Source organism: Trachinotus anak, unplaced genomic scaffold (assembly GCF_046630095.1).
Source record: "Trachinotus anak isolate AG129_WGS33_773 ecotype Australia unplaced genomic scaffold, CSIRO_AGI_Tana_v1 ptg000042l, whole genome shotgun sequence".
NCBI lineage: Eukaryota > Metazoa > Chordata > Actinopteri > Carangiformes > Carangidae > Trachinotus > Trachinotus anak.
In genome coordinates this window covers 48,120-67,759 of record NW_027273893.1, presented here as the reverse complement: position 1 = coordinate 67,759, position 19,640 = coordinate 48,120, and the positions used below count along the sequence as shown (strand labels likewise).

General features: G+C 41.5%; 2 protein-coding genes and 1 pseudogene across 7 annotated transcripts in view; all 3 read left to right on the top strand.

Annotated features, from left to right (window-relative positions):
- The first annotated feature begins 962 nt into the window (after positions 1–962).
- pop4 (POP4 homolog, ribonuclease P/MRP subunit) lies at positions 963–7,598 on the top strand. Of its 3 annotated transcripts, none has more exons than XM_071472922.1 (7): positions 974–1,132; positions 2,160–2,218; positions 3,103–3,332; positions 3,454–3,531; positions 3,629–3,690; positions 4,390–4,491; positions 5,870–7,598. In XM_071472922.1, the coding sequence occupies exons 1-7, from the start codon at positions 1,126–1,128 to the stop codon at positions 6,004–6,006; spliced, it is 675 nt and encodes a 224-aa protein (XP_071329023.1). In that variant the 5' UTR covers positions 974–1,125; the 3' UTR covers positions 6,007–7,598. The 3 variants fall into 3 exon arrangements, with proteins under 3 accessions (XP_071329021.1, XP_071329023.1, XP_071329024.1); XM_071472923.1 differs by having other exon boundaries at positions 975–1,132; positions 2,163–2,218; XM_071472920.1 differs by lacking the exon at positions 2,160–2,218 and having other exon boundaries at positions 963–1,132.
- A 151-nt stretch (positions 7,599–7,749) lies between these two features.
- LOC139615094 (pleckstrin homology domain-containing family F member 1-like) lies at positions 7,750–12,617 on the top strand (annotated as a pseudogene).
- A 5,887-nt stretch (positions 12,618–18,504) lies between these two features.
- Positions 18,505–19,640, top strand: part of pcsk6 (proprotein convertase subtilisin/kexin type 6) — a 38,012-nt gene continuing 36,876 nt past the window's right edge. For 2 of the 4 annotated variants that reach the window (XM_071472939.1, XM_071472937.1), the window contains exon 1: positions 18,507–18,815. In XM_071472939.1, coding sequence (XP_071329040.1) covers positions 18,651–18,815 — 165 coding nt within the window. In that variant the 5' untranslated portion in view covers positions 18,507–18,650. Of the gene's footprint in view, positions 18,816–19,320; positions 19,444–19,640 lie in introns of all 4 variants that reach the window. The other 2 variants (XM_071472940.1, XR_011687228.1) reach the window with 2 other exon arrangements.

The following is a 19,640-nucleotide window of genomic DNA, read 5'->3' as shown; positions in this document are numbered from 1 at the left end:
TTTTCCTGAACACCAAACACTCGTTCCTTAACAGCCTACAGTTCAACTCACCACACACATGCACACACACACATGCACAGGTTTTCGGGCCGTCCTGCCAACTCAACAATCAAAAACAAACTTTCCAAAAACCTTGGTGAAAGTAAATTTGGTGTTTCATATTAAAATCTATGTACACACTTGATATATATTCTGTGTCTGAGAACATGTCCCACCTTAACGTGACTGCTGTACATACATCCAGAACCTGTGTGTAGTCAGGTGTACTGTGTGGGAGGAGCTGGAGATGAATACGCTCTGGGACTGTCTGTGTTGCTGAGGAGACTGGAGGCTGCACACTCAGGTGTTCTGTCTCTGCACGGGTGTGTCTGCCATGAAGGCTGTGTCCTCAAGGGTAAAAAGGGATCAACTCACTGCCTGTGACTGACTACTGTTGTTTGAATGGAGATTTTTTCCTCATGGGCCTTGGTGTTTTTATAAATACAGTTTCAATGTATTTTATTTGGGGACAAGATTTTTATACCAAGAAGTTTTAAGTTTTAAGAAAGTAGAAATGAAATATTTTGATATTTGGATTAACTGGAGTTACACATTATATTTATGTCTGCACAGTTTGTTAGATTTTAAATAAATATTTTGCAAAAATTCAAAGACATATTTTGTGATCTTTTTATCAAGTGAAGCTCTACAGCAATTAAGATGAACCTGTCTGTCTTTTGGTATATGTTAATAATGTGACCACCGTGTGGGAAACGTGATTCATGTGGTGACCTGTGGTTCGTGGTGATGACAGCAGGTGGCAGCACCACACCTCCACAGCCATGCTCCAGTCTGCCGGAAACCCTGCGGAGGAGGAGGAAGTGAGCCTCTGCCTCTGATTGGCTTTTCTTGGTACGCTTATCCTTAGGATAACCAATGATCACTCTTCATGTTTGACCCTAACTGAGTACTAGCCAATCAGAGGTAGGGTAGGGGCGGGTCTTTGCCCACCTCGTCTAGTGAAAACATAAACCCAGAGGACGTGTGTCGCCGCCGTGGTCACATGTTGATGTCTCTGTCTCCCTGCTGCGGAGACGAGGCTGGATTCACTCACGGTTTCTTCGGGAAATCCACAAAAACGGACCAATGGACGGTGAGTGTGATATTGGAACACGGAAGTAAAGAAAAACCAATGGGACAAACTGATGAGAGCTGATCCTGGTTTACCCGACACTCTCCACGCGGGTGTGTTAACGTTCAACTCACCTGTGTGTTGTTCTGCCGGCGGGGGTCACGGAGCTGGTTCTCAGGTTCTCTGAGAGTCTTTGTAAAATTCAACTGCAGCTTTAACTATCCTCCGGTTAGTCCTTGTAAACAGGAAATTCTGGGACAGAAAAACGATTCGACTGATCTATGAAAATATCTGTTGCTCTTTATTATTGGTCACTTGATTGTAAACGCTGTTTGCTCAGTTTTTCCAGTGATCTGATTGGTCAGCAGCCAGGCTGTTGACAGAGTCTGGTCTGATCCTCTGAGGTTTGCTCCCTGCAACCTCGGTTACCACGGTGAAAACCAGAGTTAATCCTGCAGGGGTCTGGATAACTCACTAATCTCTTTGTGATGCAGGACCTAAACAGATCCAGATCCAGAATTATTTTTATTCACCTGAAGGTTCAGTTCACCCTAGTTACAATAATCTCAGTTAGGTGTAGTAGATACTTTCAGGTGTCTGTCTGTGAGATTTCTGCCTCCTCTTTAGTAAGGTACTTAAACATTATAATTAATCACTGTGCTGACATTCAGTGTTTATTACAAACATGGGTGTAATTAATAATAGGCATAATTGCTGTACACCATGTGAGCCAGGTCCAGAATCACAGTTTCTGTCCTGCTGCAGAGTCTCGACGTTGGAACTGGACATGTGACAAGTAAAACTTTGAACTGCTGTTTAGTGGCAGCGACACTTATACCTGAAACATAAAATGCAATAATATAATTACACCTCCCAAATCACCCACCTCCCCACCCATCTGGATATTATCATATTTCATGATATTTGGCCTGGACTGTATTGAGATATTAAATTGTGGCTATCACTGAAGACTGCTCATGCCTTCGCTGCCTGCCTCAGTGAGTCCAGCAGGTTTTGTGTTTCACTGGTTTTCTTTGTCCCCCCTCAGCAGAGGCTCTTGTTCGAGCCAAGATTCCTCGAGACCTGGTGAAGGTTCTTGGTGTCGAGGTGAGCAGATGCCTCTGTGCAGTGTGCCTGAACTGTGCCTCTCATGCAGTGTCCAGTCGTGTTTCCAGCAGACGAGGAAGTGGCCAAGCCTAAATGATTAGTCAGTTAATCAAAAGCTAATTCATCTACTGCTGTTTTGATCATCAGTCCATTGTTTGAGTCGTTTTTCATTCCTTTGACATTTTAAAGACAAAACAATCAATAGAATAGTTTTCAAAATATATTAATCAGTTAGATTAATCAATAATAGAAATAAAAATTAGTGTCTTTATTCTAGAGCTCAGTGGACTGATGCCGTTGACCAATCAGTGGCTCAGCACAGATACTGTCTGTCTGCACTGGTGTGTGTTGGTGATATACAAATATAACTTGCAGTACAATAACACTACACAATTATCTATTGTTTTCAGCCTTTAAAACATAAAATAAAAGATTATGAAAATATTTTTCTCAGTTTATGAAAATGTGTTTTGTTTTGATCTGTTAGTTATTGTTTTTGTAAATTTGTTTCTTAGTCGGTTCATTAATCAGGGGCAGTACAGAGGACTGTTGTCAGTGTGTTCAGAGCATCTGACTGAAGCTCTGTTCAGATTTAAAATTCAGCATGTTCAGGATAAAACAACAATCTGCTGTGAGTTAGTGAAGCTTAGTGTTGTCCTGCCTCAATAAGAATATGTGTCACACTAATTTTAGAGATAATTTACCAGTGATGGTAATTGTAAATATAGGCACATCAACTAATATATTCCTGTTATTTTTTTACTCTTAATTATTTGAACTGTTAGGATTTACCTAAAGAGTTTGCTATCAAACTGTTCATACTGGGCTTTGTTTTGAAGATGTTTCACTTGGATGAACTCTGTCTCATTGTCTCATTGTCTCAGTCTCAGAGCAGCTCTAAGTCGGAGGCCTTCACCAAGGCGTTCCTGAAGAACAGCCTTCAGCACCACACACGTCATGACCTGAAGAGCATGTTGAGCCACAAGGCCGTGGTCCTGGGCTACTCCCGGTCCAAGAAGGACAAGCTGAAGAGGAACAGCAAGAAAGCCAAAGGCCTGAACGCTCGCCAGAAGAGGGCGCTGAAGATCTTCCAGATCAAGCCTGAGCACCAGAGGTTGGTCAGGGACCTGAGGATGGGACACATACTGTGTGTCATATTGTCTTCAAACTGTTTCATCCATCCACCGCTCTCCTCTTCTGTCCTCTCTTCACTGTTTGTATTATTATCGTTGTAGGTACGAGCTCTTCCTGCCCCTGCATGAACTCTGGAGACAGTACATCACTGACCTGTGCAGCGGCCTGAAACCAACATGGTAAACCAGTTCCCACAGATGTGGACACAGATGTTCCTCATGAACTGAAGTATGTGTTGTGTATATTCAGTCTCATGAAGTTGTGTTGTTTTTACAGCAGTCCACAGTTTGTGCAGCAGAAGCTTCTGAAGGCCGACTTCCACGGAGCCATCATCACAGGTTGTAGTTTAGTTCACATCTGTGTGACTTTAACCAGAAACACACACTGGTGCTGCACAGACGCTGAGGTCCGCCTCACACAGCTGCACCTCCGATGCTCAGTGCTGTCATGGGCCTTACAGCTGGTCAATATTGACCAATGTGTTATCACTGTGAAAGTAAGATTAGTTATCATCAGTTCTTCTTTGTTTAATCATTTTTTTATTTTGTTGTAGTTGTGTGTTTTTAGAACAATTCAGTATCTGTGTGTATTTGAATGTGAGCGAAACATTAGGAGAAATGGATTCCAGATGTTCTGAGGAGAACCTTTCCAGACTCCTTCAGCCTTATCTAAAACTTTTAAATTCCTCATCAGTCTGCACTCAGTAACCACAGTGACAGAGTGGAAACAGGATTTTTTGCAAATGTATGTGTTCAGTAGAAACTGAAATATCACATTGACAGAAGTTTTCAGACACTTTACTGTGACTCTGTAAATGTAGCTCAGGTTCCTCCATCTCTTTGATCATCTCTGAGATGTTTCTCCACCTGGACTGGGGTCCACCTGTGGTCAATCAGCTGATTGGACACACACCTGTCTATATCAGGTGTCTGATGGTGACTCTGAGCTCCAGAGATCCTGAGTGGAGATGGAGAAACTCCCAGAGGGAAGTGTGACAGTGTTGTACTAATGATGTGTTCCCTTTGTCACTCTCACAGTGGTTCGGTCTAAATGTCCATCATACGTGGGGACTACAGGGATTCTGGTCCAGGAGTTCAAACATGTCTTCAAAATCATCACCAAGGAGGACAGACTGAAAGGTCAGGAAGCTGCACCTGTCTCACTCACTCAAGCTCACCTGTAGCTGCTGCAGCTGTGGCTGCAACAACAACAACAGCGACAACAACAGTGTGTCACTGTTTCACACAATTCTGTTGTTCACATTTATAAAGAGAGCAGGAGAACAGACACTTTGACATATCAGACTGCATTAAGGTGAGCCAGGTCCAGGACCAGTCCAGGGTCCTAGTGTTGTTCATGCTGATGGATCTGAACTCACATTAACCAGATTACTTTCACTTGAGTTTCTCCTGCTGTGATTGATTAGTTTGATTATTTTAACATACCAGAACTATATGATCTCAACTACATGTCACCTCAGCCTGCATTAAACTACAGTGCTACACAAAACAGCTGAGCCTTAAAGAGGAAGTTGCCACTTTGACTACGTTTCCACACACACAAAACTGTTCAGTTCTGACATTACTTTGCTTTACTGATTTTAATAGTCTACATATGGGACCATTACACTGCTGTTCATAAATGTGAGTGGAGAGTTGTGTAGCTGTAACTGTGTCTCAGTCTGTGTGTGTATGTGTGTGTAATCAGATATCATAAATGTGTAAAAGAAAAAAGTCCAAGTCAGTATTCAATTGTATAGAGATTTGTAAATATGCAGACAAATCTTTAGATGTGTAATTATCATTATTGCTATAATATATTAATGGCTGCGCAGCCCATGTAGCAGCAGTCTGAGTGTTGGTCTGATGAAGTGTAACGTTGCTGGGCTGGTGGTGGCTGTTGCTGCAGATGTGTTGATGTGAGGTTGATTATCCACTCTCTGAGTTTAAAATCCTGTCACATGAGCCCGTTACTATGACAACTGGAAACAAGGTCAACTGTACATGAGGCTGTAGTAGTAGTAGCAGCAGCAGCAGCAGCAGTAGTAATAACCTGTCAGTCAAATGTATAAATAAGGTTATGTATAGGTCTATAGTTCAGGCCAGGCCACGAGCCCAGTGAAATCACTGGGCGCTGCCACAGACTGCTGGTATGTGGGTGGTACACGTCTACACACCTCAGACACATTTAGAGATCCTACATTTACAATATCTGATTACACACAGACTGTCATTTTTCTCTTTTGTTTTTGTCCCCAGGAAAAAAAAGAGAACTAATATTCATTTCCCTCTTAGGTGATGTTTATATAGATTTAAAAAAAAACCTAATTCACTTGCCTTTCAGGGTGGTTTGATAAAATTCAGCTTGTTCATTTAGACATCAAACCTGTGACTCACTCTGTCAGAGTGTTGTGCTGCTGCAGCCAGTTCATGATGAGCAGTCTGTCGGGACACCCCAGTCTGAGGGCCGTCTTAATGATCCTCACCACATTTCCTCCTGTGCTTTTTTTTCTCACAGTGATCCCGAAGAGGAGCAGTGTGTTTTCGGTGGAGATCAACGGCTTCGTCTCTCACATCTATGGAAGCAAGTTTGAGCAGCGAGCCAGCGAGCGCTCCGCCAAGAAGTTTAAAGTGAGGGGAACCATCGACTTGTGACAGCACCCAGTGTCACCACAGAACCACAACAACAGCAGAAACATCACACACACTGACTGCTACTCCTCGACTGGTCATCAGAGGAACTGCAGCAGTGAAAATTCTGCTAATTTTGCACACTCCTCAGATCAGTTTACAGGAAGACTGTTATAGACTGGAGCTGGTGAAGGTAAATTAGTGGATCTGCTGCCCCTGTGAGGAGTCAGTGTGGAGACACGGGGGCACACCTGCTGGTGTGAGTTGATGATCAGGGTGTGGTGAAAGCAGTGGTAGTGTCTGTCTGTTGTGTAGACAGTTACATGAAGACTGTTGTCAGAAGATCTATTCTCTCTTTTGCAGGCACTGGATGAGGCTCACCCTCTGTTCTAGCTGAACCAGACTGACCTTAACAACCATGTTTTATTTAGTTAGTTATGTTTAGTTAGTTTATTCTGTCTAATCTTTGATCAGATGTTTAAATAGTTTTAAACCACTCAGGCTGTTTCACGTTGAGATACAAAGGAAACACTGACCTTGAGGAGTTTGTCTAATTTAGTTAAATTAAAAAAGTTTGGATTTGGGTTTGGAAAACATTATTTATATTCATAAAGACAAATATAAGAATATCCTTTATTATTGGAACCAAAACATTTCTGTCTCATCAGCTTTAAGTTTCGGTCAACTCACAAAACACCAGTAAACCAGTAATGGTGAAGAAACATAATGATTTTATTGCGCTGACAGATGGAGGAGTTGTCTGAAGCTTTTACTTAAAGTCTTAGTATTTACAAAAAGTCCAGCTGATGTAGTTTCATAATGTGATATGTCTGTGGGAAACATGAGGCAGGACTTTCTCCTTCCTTTTTGTAACGGAATGTGTCGAATGTGTGAGAACTGTTTCTGACTGAACACATACAGCATCATTGTTGAGCAACTGTGTGTGTGTACGTGTGTGTGTGTGTGTACGTGTGTGTGTGTGTGTGTGTGTGTGTGTGTGTGTGTGTGTGTGTGTGTGTGTGTGTGTGTGTGTGTGTGTGTGTGTGTGTGTGTGTGTGTGTGTGTGTGTACGTGTACGTGTACGTGTACGTGTACGTGTGCACGCTTCACCTGCTCCTGGGGATGTCAGAGCAGCTGAGTCTCTCACACACTCCTGCTCTGCTGCATCTCCCGGTATGTTTGAAAAGGTATGGACACTGCTGAGCTGCAGGTGACGGTGTTGAGCCTAAAACCTGGTTTCATCACAGGATTAATTACACTTAATCTATGACTTCAGAGTCAGTGACTAACTCACTCACATTTAAGATGAATTTCAGAAAGCAGTGTGTATGAGGAAGCTGCCTCATGATGTAATATGATGTCGAGGGAAGTCTGTCACCATGTCACTATTTCAGTCTAACCACCTTCAAGGTAAAAATGGCTCAAACCTTTTCTTTGTAAGTTGTACAAATATTATTGGTCAGTCATTTAGACGACGTCACAGCAGGAAACACCTGAGTCACAATGTCTCAAACAGTGTTTCAAACTGCATGACAGAAAATCCTGCTGTCAGCGGACACTTTCAGTTTCCTGCCATTTCTCCTGTGATGTTAATAAAGTGACTGATTATCTCCTCAGGTCTGTGGGATGTTTCAGCCTCTTTTAGCTCCTTGTTTTAGTTTTACGAGACTGCATAAAAAACAAGCCCATGGATCTGTGCAGCTAGTGGTTGTAGTAATGATGACAGGAGCAAAGGGAAAAGTGTGGTGATGTAGTTTATAGAGCAACAAAGTCCATGTCAGGAGGAGGTTGGGATGGATGGATGAATATGACACAGGAGAGTGGTGTTTGATTTTCATGTCTATTATCCATGACCGTTGACTGTTATTATTGTAACCATGACAACAGAGATCGTCTAATGTTGAAGTACTTATTTTAAACCACATCACCATCTTTTCCTAAACCTAACCAAGCCATGACTGTTATAATAGTAACGATGGCAATGGAGGTAGGTACACTGCTCTTGGTACAGTCCACGTGTTTAATATTGTAACATATTTCAGGAGACACTCCTTTGGGTCGTAGTAGAGGGTTGAGAACAACAACCTGTATGGCTGTTCAGGTTGGAGGACTGGTTGAGCAGAAATCACTTCTTGTTTGCTGGATCATTAAATTTATTTTGTAACATTAATTTAGTGAAGAGAAACTGTATACTGTACAAGCTGACTAACACAAATCAGTTTTATAGACAGAAAATACATATTTCACACAGTTGATATGTTAAATTATAATCACTTTCTCCAGTGAACCAGCCTCTGGAAGTACCTGCTTCCGGTAGGACAGCTCCTAGGAAGAGGAAAGACTGTGTAGATCTACAATCCCCTTTCCAAAAAAGTTGGGACATGTGTAAAATGTAAATAAAAACAATGTGATGATGTGCAAATCATGTAAACCCATATTTAATTGAATATAGAACAAAGACAATATATCAAATGTTGAAATGGTGTAATTTTATTGTTTTATTTCACATTTCAGAAAAGCTGAGACAGGGGCAAACAAAAAAGATGGGAAAAGTTGTTTTAAAAAGTTGTGCTAAAAAAAAACAAAAAACACCAGGTTGAATGTCTCACAACTAATGAGGTTCATTGGCAACAGGTCAGTAGATGACTGGGTATAAAAAGAGGCTCCAGAGAGGCAGAGTCTCTGTGCAGTGAAGATGGGGAGAGGTTCACCACTCTGTGAAAGACTGTGGGCAAATAGTGCAACAGTTGAAGTTATGTTCCTCAATGTAAAACTGCAAAGTGCATCTACGGTTCATAATAAATAAAAAAATAATAATAAAAAAGATTCAGAGAATCCAGAGAAATCTCTGTGAACAAGGGACAAAGCTGAAAACCAATATTGGATGGCCGTGCTCTTCTGGTCCTCAGACAGTACTGCATTAAAAACAGACAGGATTCTATAGTGGAAATCACTGCATGGGCTCAGGAACACTTCTGAAAACCAGTGTCTGTGAACAGTTTGTTGCTTCATCCACAAATGTAGGTTGAAACTCTACCATGCAAAGAAGAAACCAAATCTAACCATCATCCAGAGACATGGCCAACTTCTCTGGGCCCGAGCTCATTTAAGATGGTCTGAGGTGAAATGGAAAACTGTCCTGTGGTCTGATATTTCAAATTCTTTTTGCAAGAGGATAGGGACCATCCAGCTTGTTATCAGTGCACAGTTCAAAAGCCAGCATCCATGATGGTGTGGGGGTGTGCCTTGGTGCCCATCTAATAAATGAAGGTTATATCATACAGTAGTTTTTGTCTTTGCTGTTTCTCTTATTTTGAATTAAACTGACAGTTGGTGATAGAGTACATTACAAATATACACCCACGTGTCTCACAGCATCTCCTGACAGTCAGACAGTAAATAGACATGGCCAATGTGTAAACTTTCTGTCAACACTGACTTGCCCTTCCTCAGAATTTCTTGTGTCACTTTTGGTTTCAATCCACTTCCTGCTAAATGTGTTTGTCTGAATTTACTTTGAAAAGCTCTGTTGCGTCATCAAGAAGAAAGAGTTTAAGTTCCCCTGCTCAGCTGCTTGTTTCATTAGAGATACGAGATCAGCACAACAACACCTCACAAACAATCAGCAGACGAACTCACACTACTGAACTGACTCGTGAATGAGACATAAGGACACAATGGTGGACCGACTCATTTTTGCTCAGGAGAACTGGGAGCGGATCCGTGCTGTTGAGAACTCATTTGGACCACTGGGGAAGCCCCTGAGCCAGCCAGGTCGGGTTCTGATTGGAGAAGGCCGGCTGATGAAGCAGGAACGCTGGGGGCTCAAGCCAAAAGTTTTCTTCCTTTTCAACGACGTGCTTGTGTACGGCAGCATCATCCTGAAAGGCCGCTGGTACAAAAACCAGCAGATCATCCCTCTAGGTGAGCAGCAGCTTCACATTGGGAGCAGGTCGAGATGCTCTGGTTACATCTGTGCTTCAGTTTGCAGCTACATTGTTCAGTTGAGTTGATAAAGTCTCTGACAACTCCAACGCTGCTAAAAAGAAAAACTGACACCTGAGCCAAAGGCTGTGTAATCTGTCCAAAACAGGCTGTATTTTGTCTTTTCTTGATGCTTGTTGACCCTCTCACGGTCCATCCCCTGTAACCTGTATTAACATACAGTAATTTCATTATTTCAGAGGACATCCAGCTGGAGGACCTGGAGGATGATGAGAGAATGACAGACCAATGGTTGATCCACACACCACGCAAAACCTTCAACGTGGCAGCTGCCTCCTACAAGGAGAAGCGAGCCTGGATAGAGCACATGGAGGACTGCCAGTCCAGACTGCGGCAGACCGCAGCCTCAGACCCAAGTCCTCTTTCACCATTACTTGGAACCTCAAACTAGGCCTTTGCCATCTGCATGCACTACTCTGACAAGTTCAGCGTGACCAAACGTCAACACCACTACAGAAAGTGCAGCTTCATGGGCTGCAGCATGCTGAAAGAAGCGAGCAGTTAAGGCTCTTGCTGCTTGTGTCACATGAGTCTTCTGAGGACTGTGGCAGACGCCAAAGAAATGGGTCATCTGAGGGAGAGCAGCACTGGAAAGAGGCTCAGATGAAGATGAGGTGGAAGGGTCCAGTGAAGGAGAGGAGTCAGAGGAGCAGATGGAAGATTCATGGGGACTCCTGGTCCCCCTATGTCTACCTCAAACCAGAGCATGAGGGGCCCTAAACATGAGTCACTCAGACATAAGCTGGTGTTGGACCTTTGAGCCTTTCTGTGGATTGGAGTCTGGATCACGAGTTAACAGATGTTCTGACTCAGACAGAAACAAACCAGAGAATAATGTAAAAAAATACATCATTGCTCTTTTCTCATGATGCTGCTGTGTTATTTTCTCTGACTGTGTTCTCTGTAGTCTCAGTAGAACACTTGGGACAGGCCTCAGTCTGCCAGAATACACTCATTTTACACTGAAGTCTGATTTCAATTTAATATGTGTATGTTTGTGTATTGTGTCTTTGAAATGAATGATGGACAATAAAGTTTATAAATTATATTAAAAGTTATGTCTGTGATGATTTGTGTGTTACTACCTCAGCCAGAGGTTTATGATATAGATCTGGTCTGTCACTGTACTTTAAAGCTCTCTAAAGTTTTATCTGAAGTGTTGATCTCCATCAGAAGATACATTTGTGGTTTTAAGACCCAAAAACCATCTCAGTGTAGTTTTACATCTCCTCTCTCTGGAGCTCTAGTAACAACAGGTCAGTGAGCCAATCAGAAGAGAGACTCATGGACATCTACCTTTAGACTGTATGGACCTTTAAGAACTACCTGACAAGTTTCTGTGAAAATTAACTCACCATGGTCCAAACATGTACATACTTACACTTTCTTTCCAGTGTCCTGGTCTCAATAACAACCACAATTACTGTCTTTTGTGAAATTTTGTCATAATTGCTGTGTGAAGTCTTGAGTAATGGCTAAAAATCCAATCCAGGGAGCACACAACTCATAGTCTGGCTTCACAAAAAGTGGGGTTTTCCAACCACCCACAGCCAGGGGGAATAAAGATGAGTTAAACCAGATTTATTTCCTTTGACTGTTTGAGTCAAATACATAATCGCATCCTCCCTCCTTTTTAGTCTTAACTGTTCTTAGCAGACATTACCGCACTGCAACATCAGTCATACATTTACTTGAGCTGAAGTCCTGTAAATTACGAGGAGCAGCTGAAGTATTCTGATCCTCCAGCACCCTGCCCCCAGTGTCCTGTTGGTGGGTACTCACCACCACTCAGATGCTCTGATCCAATCATCTGGTCCGCTCAGATCTTCACACCTGCCCACTATGAGAAGTGACTGTTCACTTTCCATCTGATGTGTACCACATTATGAGATAATCAGTGTTATTCACTTCATTCTCAGCAGCCATAATGTCATGGCTCAGTGGTGCATATGGGATACTGACTGCTCTTTTTTTAAGGAGAACCATCACAGCCACCCTGGGATTGCATCCACAGGTGACGGAGGTACATCTGTATGAAAACTGCCCTGAGATCACCTCTGTTGTGATGTGACACTATAAATAAAATTGACTTGACAGCTCAGGGTCTTGTGGTAGTGATAGTAAAACTATGTGGTGTAATCCATTCATGCATATTGAAGAGTATGTCATACTGCTTATTTGCTTATTTTTCATTTAATGATCACAAGGACACAGTAAAAGTAACCACATATAATGTTAATATGATTTTAATTTGATTTTAATATGATTTTAACATATGCTTTTAATGCATACATATGATTTAACACTATTATAATATGAGTGTATTTCACCAGACTCGGGGCTGCAGGACTCACATTAAACTGTGGTGTTTCACCAAAAGGCTACAAATGTCAATGTCAATGTCATGAAGAATATGTTTATACAATAGCATTGTGTGTGTGAGTATTGCAAGATTATGAGGAACGTGTGGAGACAGGATGATTGCTGATATATTTTGATAACTATATGCTGGGGACTTGCTGAAGTCTCAACCGGGAGCAGGGTGTTCCAGATAGTGAAGTCAAGGATGTGGGATGGGGTTTTCCTCTAGGTGCGGTGCGGACGTGCCACGGCCAGACTGCGTAGGTAAAGACGAGGATAGAAGTGTGTAAGGGCACGGTCAACTGATAGACAGAGACACCACGCTCCCACATCCCCAGGGCTGTCTCCCCTCTGTCTTCTTGTCTCTGTTTCAGGCACAAATGAAGGAGGTCAAAGGGAGTCAGATAACCGCGAAGGGGCGAGGGCAGGACGGGCAACAGCCAATGGAGAAGAGCTCAACCTACATTCTCTATCTTTTTTGTGTAACAGTAATAAAAACACCGGGCAAGGGGAAGTTAGGAGGTCAGACTTCATGAACTGACACAGCTGCATGTTGTTGTCAGGGAAAGATAGTTTGGACCCGGAGCTCTGTAACGATCCTCTTTTAATGTTTTGAAAGCTTGTTTAATAAATTAGTGAAAAGAATTCTGAATTCGTCTCCTGCATTAACTTCATCAAACAAACGTGCAAGTTTACTTGAAACGAGAAAGGACAGTAAACTCAACAATATATAGTCATTTCAGCGGTCTGTGCCAGTCATGGCTGGGGAGTGATATGTCGCTATGGAACGGCCTGTGCTTCTGGATCTAGCAGAGTTTGGTTGTATGCTGGTAGAAAATGGATCGGTGTAAAATATTTGGGCCCTTCATGAAATATAAGTGCAAGGATTAAATGGAATAAGAACATTTTCAAGCAGTTTCTTGATAAAATAAATCAGACTATGAACAATGCTGACACACTGCTGTGTGTAGTGGCTGCTAAATGCTGTGAACTTGGTCTATGTCAGAGGTCTATGTCAGTCATGTCTATGCTTTCTAGTTTTCAAACAGAGTAGTGGCTCACTGGCTGGAGACTGGTTATGGTGGCTAGGCTATAACAGGCTATGAGGCAGAATTAGGATCAGTATCAGAATAAGAAATTATTTTAGTGTCATTTTAGTGTCAAAGCATCACACACGCTCCCGACAACAGAGCAGACGAGACAAATACATCCATGCTTTTCAATCTTGGCATCTCTGTGTGAATTCTTTTTTTTAGCAGTTCATCATCATCATCATCATCATCATCATCATCATCATCATCATCATCATCATTAACAAATATATGAACAAATATATGAAGTATGGAAAAAGACAATGTTTTCTGAAGTGCATTCTGTATATCACATTTATCTACTAGAGGGCCTCTAAGCTTCTTTATTTTTCCAAATGGCAGCTTGATGACTTTAATCTCCTGAACACTGTCATATTTAAATCTGAACATTTATGGAAACAGTTTATTAAACAGTGCACTGACTGAATGTCAGTGCACTGACTGAATGTCTACCTGCAGATGTCTACCCCACAACAGCAGTGCACTGTACAGTGTCTTAATGGGAGGTTTAAGGGGGGGTTATTACTTTCATTGCAAAATGTCCCAGTGGCCCTTTTGCCCTTGGGGCCCCTAAGGTGCACTTCTGCAACTGTGAATTATCACTCCAACACAGACATGATATACAATCTGGTATGCCTTTGGCTCCTCTATGAATTAAGATTACAGTCTGCATAACTGATGAACGTTAAGTCCATTAGTTATCTGCAGAGTCTCAGTCTAGTACTAACAAAACGTGTTTTATTGTCAGAACCACATAATTCCAGTTCACATCTCCCTGACATCTATACATGGGTTGTGATGGTGAGACAGCACTGATGAAATACTGAGATTTTAGTTGATCCATATCTTTTACAGTTGAAAGGTGTTTATGGAATAGTTCTGGCTCTGGTGGATCTAATAGTAACTTGTGATATGTGAGTATATAGAGACGTATCATCATATGTATAATGATACTCATTTTATTTCTACAGTCTGGCTTCAGTTCACTACCTGTGTCTCCAAAATGTTCGAACACATAGGTCAGAGTTTCCTATCAAGCTTGTTTTTACAGAGCCCAACTTTTGTGTGGAAGTGGTGAATGCCTGTTTCAGGCCCCGTTTTGTGCGTACCCAGTAATGAGGCCCCTGAATTCTGCTGATGACTCTCCTCAGGCTTCTGCAGGGAGGAGAAACAGCTAATGTGTAGTGCTGGGCCAGTCTTCAGTCAGACTAACTCCAAACTAAGACCCATATTTCCATAGTTATACCAAGGACACCTGCTGAGCAAAGTGACAAACAACAGAAAAAACATGAGAAGTAATTTGTGGTTTTCTAATAATACTGTGGTAATAACAAGGAAAACATTCCCGCTCTGCCAGGCCAGTTTTAGACTTTGATTGTGACTTTGATCATTTATTTAAAATTCTGGGACTTTTTTGAACTGGAATCATGTCAGCTCCTCTTATTCCAGCAGAAAAGGAAGAATTTCTGTGAAGAGTGTAACAATAGAAACCACCTCCAGTCAGTATGTCAGTACGCAGAGCTGAGGTGCTGTGGCTTGTGGCTGATCATTTCATAAGTTCATTAAATCTTGTTGATCCCTATTTTCTGTATATGAGATGAAGCTTCCACCATTCCTGCTACAACACTGTCAATGTACCACACTGTACATAACTTTCTACACACGACAATTCTTGCCATCACACAGTGTATGCACAGTATGTGACTCTTCACTAGATGGCAGCAGTGTCAAGACAACACCTCAGTGTTTACAGTGAGACATTACCACTGTTTCTTTATGAAGATGAAAAGGTCTCAGGGTCATGAAATCTGAGCCTCACATACTCCCCTCCATTCTGTGAACAGGACCTGAGATTACTTGTAAAATTCATAAACTCTATGAAAGATAATGAAAAAAACGAAATTTTGATAGAACAAAACCAAAAGAACCAAAAGGTGATGGCATCCATGCCCAACATTTGTTCACATAGGGCTAGCAGTCCTTAAAAACCTCAGTCTGTTATGAGAACTTCAAACCCAACACTGCCAGTCTGCCAGCACAGAAGGGCATGCTGGAGCACAGAGCTGCCAGGGAGTGTGTTTGTACTAACTTCAGAGAAACAGTCCAGAGGCATAAAAGACAGACATACAAGTATAATGAAAAATGTTCCATAATACTGAAACAGAGTTTCTTAAAAAGTCTACAAGGAGCAGGCGGCTCTGAATTTTTTACTGAGCTCATACTGCAGATATCCTCATGTAGTCAGACAGATATAATGTCCCATTAAAAGAGAAGAAAACAGTTTATGATTTTATACAGAAAAAAATATTTGTTTTATACAAATCAATCCACATTTAGACCATGCGTTTAAAAAAAACGAAAAAAAAAAAAGTTGAATCCCATTGAAATCCTCTTTTGGCCTTTAATTAACCTTTGACCCGAGCTCAGTCCACCAAATATATCTGTGTCTTTAGCTTGTAAAATGTTTGACTTATGTCACTATTTTATGCGGGGCAGATACATAAGTACATGTTGGCATGTCTGAGTTTGTTGGTTAGAAACAGTTGCCTGATTTCATGTGGAGAGACAGTTGGGACTGTTTTCTTAAACCGCTCCCACTAGATTTCCAATCATTGCTGCCACCTCACACAATGTGTGTATGAGGACCGTTCTACTTCCACCCACACCCTCAAACACTTGGACTTTTCACAGAGTTCAGCTGATCTTGTTTCTACTCACATCCTGCAGTTAAAACATGAGCAAGTTAAAGATACAACAAACAGATATCTAGCAGATATCAGCACAATAACAGACCAACAAACACACCTACAAACAGACCAACACACCAACACAACAACAAACAGACCAACACAACAACAAACAGACCAACACAAAACACACCAACAGACCAACACACCAACACTCCAACACAAACCAACAGACCAACACTCTTATCGACCAACACTCCAACACACCAACAGACCAACACTTCAACAGACCAACACTCCTACAGAAGAACACACAAACAGATCAACACACCAACAGACCAACACACCAATAGACCAACACTCCAACATACCAACACACCAACACTCCAACATACCAAATAACCAACACTCCTACAGACCAACACACAAACAGATCAACACACCAACAGACCAACAGACCAACACTCCAACACACCAACACTCCTACAGACCAACACTCCAACAGACCAACACACCAACAGACCAACAGACCAACACTCCTACAAACCAACACTCCAACACTCCAACAGACCAACAGACCAACACACTAACAAACCAACACTCCAACACTCCAACACACTAACAGATCAACACTCCAACAGACCAACAGACCAACACACTAACACACCAACACACCAACAGACCAACACTCCTACAGACCGACACACAAACAGATCAACACTCCTACAGACCAACACACCAACAGACCAACACTCTTATAGACCAACACTCCAACACTCCAACAGACCAACACTCCAACACACCAACAGACCAACACTCCAACACTCTTATAGACCAACACTCCAACACACAATGCACCAACGCACCAACGCACCAACACGCCAACACTCCAACATAACAACACACCAAATAACCAACACTCCTACAGACCAACACTCCAACAGACCAACAGACCAACACTCTTATAGACCAACACTCCAACACATAACGCACCAACACACCAACACTCCAACAGACCAAATAACCAACACTCCTACAGACAACACTCCAACACTCCAAAACACCAACACACTAATACTCCAACACACCAACACACCAACACACCAAATAACCAAAACTCCTACAGACCAACACACCAACACGCCACACACCAACACTTCAACACACCAACACTCCAAGAAACAAACACACCAACAGACCAACACTCCAACAGACCGACACTCCAATAGACCAACAGACCAACACTCTTATAGACCAACACTCCAACATTCCAACAGACCAACACACCAACACTCTTATAGACCAACACTCCAACACACCAACACACCAACACACCAAATAACCAACACTCCTACAGACCAGCACCCCAACAGACCAACAGACCAACACACCAACACTCCAACAAACAAACACACCAACAGACCAACACTTCAACAGACCAACACACCAACACTCCTACAGACCAAGACTGGTGTTGGTCTCATCTCTCAAAGAATGATCAGCTGAATATGCAAATCACTGTCAGCTGAAATCTATGGAGCTGCTTTGAGACCAGAGGCCAGAAGGGTCCCTAAAGAACGAGATACAAATACAATGAGTCTTTTCAATGTTTCATGGTTACATATTATTTCTATTATTATTATTATTATTATTTTTTTTTTTTTTTTTTTTTTTTTTTATTACACACCAACACAATTCAATTCAATTCAATTTTATTTGTATAGTGCCAAATCATAATATACATTATCTCAAGGCACTTTACAGGGTAAGGTCAAGACCTTACTTTGTTACAGAGAAAAACCCAACAGTTCCCACAAAGAGCAAGCGCTTGGTGACAGGGGGGAGGAAAAACTCCCAACACAACAACACAATCCACAAGTATAGTTCAAATAATATTTTGTAGTTTTTTTAAAGTCATACTGTTTGTGTTTTAGTCTATTTTTGTATAAAAAGAAAACTGATCTAACATATATATACTATTGTTGGTTTTTACACATGTAGTGAATTATTGTTTTTTCCTGTGCATTTGCATAATCCATTTAAATGTATAGATAGGTGCCCCTCCAGTCAAAATTATGTTTGAGCTTCACTGTACAGTCATACTTTTTTGTGGAAAAACAACATCAGACAGGTCTGCAGGATGCCTTCAAGTTTTCAATTTAAATTAAAAAATGTTTTGGGGGAATTAGCTTGTGATGGCGGTATTATTGTCACCTAAATGCCTTTTAATTATTTTTTCTGTTTATTAACTAATTTATGGCAGGTGTTTTAAATACAAACTTTTCCGGCTGTTTTCGAATAGGTTGTGCTTTAAATGTAGGTGCAGGCAGCAGCATCCTGTGAGGTGACACCAGGCGCTGATCTGACCCAGTCTCACTCCGGTTGGCGGACTTCAGCCTCTGTGCGCTCAGCTACGCAGCGGTATGGAGACACAACATGACGGACTGGACTCAGAGCTGCGCTGCGCACTAAACCAAAACTCTGACTGGAAAGCGACTTTGACTTTCTGACTCTGGGGGACAGGATGACTTTACTGTTACTCCTCATCGTGTTCTCTGTTGAACTCAGTCTGTCGGCGGTGTCGGGACACAAGGATGTTTATATAAACCACTGGGCGGTGCGGATCACAGGTGGCCCGGATCGAGCTGATGAAGTCGCAGATAAATATGGCTATATAAACTTAGGACAGGTAACGACTCGGTTTGTTTCTGCTGATTTTTCCTGTTACCTGTGTGTGAACTTTTTAAGTTCACTGTTGCTGCATATGGGGTAGCGATCACTGATCTCACCACTGTGTGAAACAGATGTTAACCCTAATTTGATCAGAATAGTCTTAAATATAATCACTGCTTGAATGTTATAAATGGTTGGATCATTAATTTATAACAAACTAACCCACATGACGTCACGTGGATTTCCTGTGATTTTAACCTATTTAAAAGAATGATTAACTGCGACCATCAAAATAATGTGAGGTCACTCTGAGGTTGATTTTGCCTGCTGATATTCCATTATTACATTAAACAAATAACTTTTCCACCACTTATATATCAACCTTTATGAAGTTTATTAAACTAAAGGTTTTATCCATAGTTAAAAAAAATGTATTAAAGCTTTATAGATTAGTTGTAAACCATCAATAAGAATAAGTGTTGAGGAAAAGCCCTCATGTCTGTGTTTATCTCCTTCGGCAGAATGACTGATTCATCTTTTTAAATGGAAATCACATAATCCATCACCTTATTAACAATCATATCTCTTGACTGTGGCTCATTAGAAAGTGTGAAAACCAGTGGTGTGCCATCAGGACAAGAAAGGTAAGCAGTACCTGACCAGTTAAAGTTAAACATCAATATAGTGCTGCAGGAGTTAACTTATTTTTGTAGACCAACCCAGAAGTTAACATCACCCTGGTTCACTTGACAAAAAGCCAAAGGGATTTTTACATCAAAAAGCCTAAATACAATCAGAAGAAGTAAAAAGCTATTAAACAAACTATACCATGGTCACATGA